Source organism: Podarcis tiliguerta (assembly GCF_965153285.1).
Source record: "Podarcis tiliguerta genome assembly, chromosome: 14".
NCBI lineage: Eukaryota > Metazoa > Chordata > Lepidosauria > Squamata > Lacertidae > Podarcis > Podarcis tiliguerta.
In genome coordinates this window covers 41,184,733-41,192,302 of record NC_139547.1, presented here as the reverse complement: position 1 = coordinate 41,192,302, position 7,570 = coordinate 41,184,733, and the positions used below count along the sequence as shown (strand labels likewise).

The following is a 7,570-nucleotide window of genomic DNA, read 5'->3' as shown; positions in this document are numbered from 1 at the left end:
GGCCAAGTTTGGCCATGCCTGTTTTAAAGGCATCCAATTTGGTGGCCACTGCTGCATTTTATGGGAGCGAATTCCGTAGTCTTAACTATGTGCTGTATAAATAAGTACTTCTTCTCATCTGTCCAGTGTATTCCAGCACACGAAGCTCCAGATTCGGCTGCAGATGCTTATTTATTTATCTCGGTAATTGTATCCTGCCTTCCAAAGCTCAACCCTTCGCATATACCCTTCACAATACAGTACTGCTAGGCAATTCACATGTAATATTAAAAGGAGAAGAAAACAAGCACAGAACCAGCCTTAAAGGCAACTAAAGGAACCCCCAGAGGCAGAACAAACATGGAATATTTAAGACCAGTCCTATTCACACTTAGAGTGAGTCCCTCTGAAAGTGAATAGTTGGCTGAATATACACCAAGAAGGATAGCACTGTTAAACGGCACCAGAATCTCAATGATTTGCTGGAAAAACTCTTCAGCCACTGATAGCACATAAGTAAAAAAGGTAAAGGTCCAGTCGTGACCGACTCTGGGGTTGCGGTGCTCATCTTGTTTTATTGGCCGAGGGAGCCGGCGTACAGCTTCCGGGTCATGTGGCCAGCATGACTAAGTTGCTTCTGGCGAACCAGAGCAGCGCACGGAAACGCCGTTTACCTTCCCGCCGGAGCGGTACCTATTTATCTACTTGCACTTGACGTGCTTTCGAACTGCTAGGTTGGCAGGAGCAGGGACCGAGCAACAGGAGCTCACCCTGTTGCGGGGATTTGAACCGCGACCTTCTGATCAGCAAGTCCTAGGCTCTGTGGTTTAACCCACAGCGCCACCCGCGCCCCTAGCACATAAGTAAGCTAATTTAAGATCTTGGGGCAGTGAGTTCCATGTATGAGGTGCTGCCCTGGAAGAAAGCTCCTTCTTGTATTACTACCAACTGTACCTTATAAGATGCAGGGGAGCCTGCTTCCACAGGTGTAGAGCCCCTCCTGGCTGGTTTGGAGCCAGCTGTTATTACAGGAGCACCTCTGAAAGGTATGAAAGCGTCACCTGGCAAAGGTGGAAAACCCGGTGCAACTTGTTTTGTATAGCTAACGGCATGCCTGCATTGTCTCTTCAGAGAGCCCTTCGCCTCGACATACTGATCTTCTGTACTGGGAATTTCCAACCTCGGGAGGCCTAGTGTTCTATGAAGAATAGTTAAGCACCAAACAGCTGAACTATAGAGCCTGCCTGATGTACGTACATCTCTGTGGCTATGGCTTCACTGCCTTTTAATCAACCTCCATGAGGGAGGAGATGGGCCAATGTCACTCTGCTGCATCTCTCCCCCTCACATCACTGGATCATCCTATTTCAGGGAGGCTGCCTACTTTTGAGGAGGCTGCCTGGTGTACCTCTGCATGATATACTGCTCTGGATTTGCAGTATATCAACCTCTGCTGCAAGGCAGGCGATTCTGCTGCCACATGTCTCTGTATCAGGCATCATCCAGTCTCTCCGGGTGCAGAATAACCTGGTCAGATGAGGTTTGCCGTCACGTCTCTGCATGAGTTGGGCTCCTTTGTGGGCAAGCATTTATTGCTCTTGTGTGCTATAAGTAAAACTTACTGAGATGCACTAATGCCGTCTTCACTTTTAAAACTGCTTTTGATACCGGATATTTTGAAAACTCTTTATCATGTTGGCTGCGCCACCAATTTATTTGCTCCACAAATTTAACCAGACATTTGTCTCCATTGATCAGACAGAATAATAATTTATTGGCATGGATGACATTTAGTACCAAATTTTTTTTATAACCAGCGACTTAACACATGTATGCAATGGATAAGAGGGCATTTATCTTACAAACACTGACTTAAGAAAGAAATGCATTCTGTTCTGAGACTTGAAACATACCAGCTTCACCCCTTCTCCCTTTTACTGAGGTTGAGCAATCATTTCAGGGGGAAACCAAGGCTGTATTGTGTGTGGCACTGATACTGCTGTGTGCTGTGGGTGTGCTCTCTCTTGCATAATTTGAGAAATTGGAGATTATTGTTGAGCCTGTGGGGGAGCGAGAATTAATATAATTCAGCGGGGGGGGGGGGGGGGACGAAGCGCCAACCAAGTGATAGAGCAAGCAGATGTTGGCAAAGCATGAAGGCTGGCTAAATCTGTCAGTATTACTATAACAGAAAGGTAAACACGGCTAGAACCATAAGAGGGGGCGTGTGTCTTATAATAGCGTAAGGCAGAAATATTTACCATATTGTAACTTGTTTGCTAACTTCAAGAGTCCCAGCGAAGGTTTGTTAGTTGGGGGTGATTATCTGGCAGCAGCAAAATCTATGAACTTCTGCAACAGCCACTTAAAGGTGAAGGTAAAGGGAGCCCTGGCAATTAAGTCCAGTCGTGAACGACTCTGGGGTTGCGGCGCTCATCTTGCTTTACTGGCCAAGGGAGCCGGCGTTTGTCCGCAGACAGCTTCTGGGTCATGTGGCTAGCATGACCAAGCCGCTTCTGGCGAACCAGAGGAGGGGTAAAAAAGATCTACGATCTCATGCCCTCGGTCAGGAATAGCCAGCACAGTGCCTCCAGATATTGTTGGACTCTTCGTCCCATCAGTCCTAGCCACCCTGGCGAATGATAAGGCATGATGGGAGCCGTAGTCCAACAACCTCTGCAGGACAACCGTTGCAGCTAATGGGTCTTTCACCAAATCTATATGGACTTTGCTTCCTGACTTGTTTCCGATGCATTCCACCTGTACAGTGCATAGTGGTTTGTTGGGGGTTTAATTGGAACAATAAATATTACCACTGTTGTGTAAACTGGGGTTGTTTTGTTGAGAAGCGGGGAGGCTTATAGGGCCCGCTTTGGGTTGCAGGGGGTTGGGCTTAGCAGAAAGCCCTCCAGAGTGCCCCCTTTCTGTGTCAGAGGGCTCTTGCGAGTGTGCACCTGATAGGGGCACCTGCAGAAGACGCCAAGGTCCCGATGTCGCTGTTGCAATTTCCCACAATGCCCCTGATGTAGCATCACTGCAGAACATTGTGCAAAATGAACACAGCAGTTCCCAACCCCAGCTGCTTTTTTTTGTTCCCCGAAGGCAGTGGGTGGTAGCCAGAACAGGCACCAGCAATGCTTTTGGTTGGGACAGTGGGACCACCAGCAGCTACCCAAAGAAGCTGCGTGCTGAGCCTGGGAAATGGCCCTTTCAGTCTTCTAGAGGAATCTCTTGGGTACAGAACCATTTCACTTCCACACCTCCCACTCAGCCGCCAGCAAGCTGCTATTAAGTCAACCCTGGGTGGAAACCAACAGGGATGTTCTGTCCATTGCTCTTGCCCACGTGCTGCTCGTTTCAATGGACACCCTGTGGGATTTTTCTGGCTTTCCCTGAATGAGGCAGTGGCATTGCAGAGTCTGGGCCCAAAACAAGTAATGCCCTGAGGACCAGCTCCATTCTGCTCATCAGCGTGAAAAGGATACAAACCCAGGACAAGACTGGGACAATCTTCAGTGCAGGGATGGGTAGATCAGTGCTGGACCAAGACGTTTTGCTGCCCGAGACAAAGGATGCAGTGGTGTGTTCCCGCCCCGCTATTCACGTACAGAAACTGAACTGATTGGCAAGTGAATGTTAATTCAACACTGGCAGCAAAGAGAGCTTCCTCCACCATACCTGAAGGCAGCAGGCTAGTTTGTGGGGTGCTTGAGACCCACCCAGCTGTGTCCTCCCAGCTTTTGCTGCCCACTTTGTCAAATAGTAGGGCTGGCCCGGGACAAGATTGCAGAGATGCACTCTTGAGCAAGTCGCACACTTTCACCCTGATCCAGCAAGGCAAGTCTGTCTCTGGAAGCTCATGTGTTGTTCATTCTGAATTCATTCATCCATATTGCAATGATCAGCTGGGCCTATTGAACTTGTGTTGGGGAGGGTTGGGTGGAGGATTTGGGCTATAAGACAGACATCCCTACCAGAGGACTCTGGTTATGTGACAAGCGGCACATAATTAGAGCCAGATCAATTTACAGGGGGAGGAGTAGTTGCAGGGGGAGGAGTCAGTTGCAGCAAAATCAGCAAAGATATTTGCTTTGTGCCACATCTTATTGTGGCATGAGTTTCAGGGACTTGAGTCCACCTCCTGATAATGCCAAGGTTGCAGGATTATGGTGTGCCATGAAACTTTCTGCAAGGGCTTTTGCTTAGCCTGGAATGGTCTCAGATTGGCCATATGAAGACCCTTTGTTTCGTCAAAGTGTCCATCTGTTATTAACATCACAGGCAGATTCCCCATCCTTCAGGACGTTTCGGGGCTCGATTCCCCCACCGTTTTCTCAGAGCAGTGTGCTTTTTTTTGGTTAAGGTCACTTCTCATGTTACAATTTAGCAGCACAGAAGGAACGTTGAAAGTCACCCTTGTCCAGAGAGCCCTGTGCGCACACTCGTGCACTCAAGGTTTCCCCATTCTCTTCCATGAAGAGGACAAGTGCAATACCCACCTGGCCATACCAATGCATAGGTACGGCCCAGCCAGTTTCAAGACCTATGGAATCCAGTGGGAGAGATTTAAGCATGTGCTTAACCCTCGTTGAAACCATGGGTGATGCAGGCCAATCCCTGAAAATTCCACTGCACTGATAGGAAGCTGGCTTATACCAAGTCAGACCAAAGGTACCTCACTCAGTATTGGCTTCACTGACCAGCAATGGCTCTCCAGAGTTTCAGGTAAGAGTTTTTCCAGCCCTAATTGGAGATGTGGGGATTGAACCTGAGACCTTCTGCATGCACAACAGGTGTTCTGCCCACTGAGATACTCCCATTCCCAAGCAGCGCACAGGATTGCAGCCTTACTTGCCGATTTGTGCCCAGTTTCCCACATACAAATTTTTATCTCAAAACCACACCAGTCACACAAAGCCATTCAACCATTTTCGGGAATAAAGTGTGTATGTGGGCACACTTCCAAAGGACTGAATATATTTCAGTTCGGTAGCAAGAGGGCAGCTGAGAATCCCATGATGTTAACAATGAGCTTATGTGGAAGAAGTTTTTCCTGTTAATTTTTACAAGAAATGGCTCCCTTTGTTAATGAAAATCAGAAGAAAGTCACAACACACTCTGGGCTCAGAAAGGAAAGATAGGTCTGATTAGCACACTTCAGGCTGGGCCTGCTCAATCTGTGGCTTCCCAAGTAAAAATTAAATATAGGTAGCCACATTTTTTGGCCTACATCAATAACCTCAGAGAGGTATCAAAACAGATTCTAAAGAGCCTCTCTGGTGGACCTGTTTTGTTGGAGCTGAGGAGGAGTGTGTGAAAAGTTTCATATATGAAAGGCTTTCTCTACCTTTTCCACGGCTTTCACCACTTTTCTGGTGATGGTGCCAGCATTATCAGTTGCACTCCCGGGAGTCCATCAAGAGTGAGGTCAGGAGCCATCGCCCTCACTCCAAAATGGCTTCATCACAAGATCATGTCAACAAATGGAATCGTCATCAGAACAGGGACTAGATTTTCGGTCATCGCGCTGAAGCCCAGTAGGTCAAAAAGAGCAAAGAAAAAGACACTTGGCGCTGCAAGCATAATTGCCACGACAGGTAAACACTGCCCCCTCTTTGCATATTGGGTGGGGGGTGAAATTAGGGAAGGGACTTTTTAACTCAGCCACAAAGTTGCCTACCTCAGCCCAGAACCACACCGGGCTGCATGGCTTGGAATAACCATCTTCCATTCGAATGCTCTCTGAACAGGTCCCAATGCCTAAACACCAGTGGTTGCTCAGAGAGTGAGGAGGGACAGAGGCAGTGGCATCTGAGTGGTGGTGTGCTCACTATTAAAAGAGCTTCAGATTGGTGGTGACCTCACTGCCAGCGCTTCACCCTCTCATGACAAGCACACTGGTGGGGGAGCACCACTTCCTCTGCCTTCCCCGTCTCGAGCCGCCGCTGCCACACGCCATGACCAAAGCCATCTCGTCCAGCAGAGGTGGACCTGCTGCTTAGACCTATAGCATCACAAGGCGATAGGTGAACCACAGACCAATGCGCATAAACGTTTCGTCAAACAGTTGTATGAAGTGACGCTTCGCAGGATGCGGTGACCAGCCGACGGTTGTCTTTTGCTGAAATGTCAGCATCATGCACAGTGCTTCTGGGCTTCGTGATGATTCTTCCTAGTGGGTTTAAGCATAACGAATGAAACCCTTTCCTGGGTGTTTTCTCAGTTTATGTCAAGCAAACGGCTCTCATCCTTTGAAAAAGACATCCTTGGTCGATGGAGATGTTTAGACCCTTTAAGAAAGTGTTTGGGCAACATTGCTGCTTAAGGAGGGAGTGGACTGTGTGGGTATTTCCCCAAATCTCCTGCGGTGAGCCTCTTGCCAAATGTTACATGTTCAAGGACAATGTCCCCAAGGGAAGTGCTTCAGACAGCCTGAGATGTTAAGAAACGCATCATCACCTCCAGCTTAGGAAATGCAACTTTTCATATGTATTAAAAAAAAGTGTCTGCTTTGGCCCCACAACACTGTTGTCGCCGGCCCAGAGGCCCCTGTTATAGCACCTCCCACCTTGCTAGTCCGACGTGATTCGCTGAATATGTTGTCGTTGCTCACATTGCAAGGAACAAACAATGTTATTGGGTTGTAAACAGATTCTCCTTCCTTGGTTCTGTCCAGCATGATACTACTATGGTTTATGCTTGAAATGGGCTTCCACTGTGAGGAGGGGGGAAACAACAGCATTAAAACACTGACATGTAAAGGACAGCTGCAATCTTAAGTGGTTAGTGGCTAAACCATGCCTGACCATTAAGTGCAAATACAACCATCAGGTTGCATCCAATGTAAGTTCTCCTCACAGTAGACCTATTGGACTTAATGAAAGCAAGTTAGCTGTGTCTTTTAATTCCAGTAGGTCTGCTCTGTGTACAAAACAGGATGCAACCCAGTGTCTTAAAGTTCAGCCAGTTAGTTGATTGATTTAAATGCTTTTGATTCATTACAAAACTACTAATACAAACCACAGATGGCAGGTACATAATAGTTTTGGAGGGAACATCATATAGATAGATTAGATAGATAGATAGATAGATAGATAGATAGATGATAGATAGATAAATAAATAGATAGATATAGATATATTCCATAGAAACTTAACAAAGAGGGTTAACTTAAAAAATAAAAAAACCAGACCAGCAGGCAGAGTAAAAACCACACAGGAATTACTCTCCAAAAAGTACAGTACAAAGTACATCTTTTAAAATATGATGTATATGCTAAGAACAAAGGAAGTACTGTATACTTTTTTTTTTATTATTCCCTTTGCAGAGTGAATCAATTCATTAATAGCTTGATTGATGAAAAGTCAGTCAACTGATTTAATTCCTGGGCATACATTCGAAAATCCCATCTCTGCTGCACATTTAAGGCAGGACCATGCCACTTGAAACAGTCATGAGTTCCCCCCAAAGATCCCGGTAATTGTAGTTTGCTAAGGGTGCTAAGAGTTGTTTCAGAGACCAGTCTTCTGCTCCCAGAGCTTCAATTCCCAGAGTGGTTTAACAGTCAGTCCCTTTTCCTAGGGAATTCTGG

At 46.8% G+C, this 7,570-nt stretch overlaps 1 protein-coding gene across 1 annotated transcript in view; it reads right to left on the bottom strand.

Moving 5' to 3' along the window:
• Positions 1 to 1,719: 1,719 nt before the first annotated feature.
• Positions 1,720 to 7,570, bottom strand: part of ADAP1 (ArfGAP with dual PH domains 1) — a 69,747-nt gene continuing 63,896 nt past the window's right edge. The window contains exon 11 of the mRNA XM_083413681.1: positions 1,720 to 6,694. Coding sequence (XP_083269807.1) covers positions 6,666 to 6,694 — 29 coding nt within the window. The 3' untranslated portion in view covers positions 1,720 to 6,665. The remainder of the gene's footprint in view (positions 6,695 to 7,570) is intronic.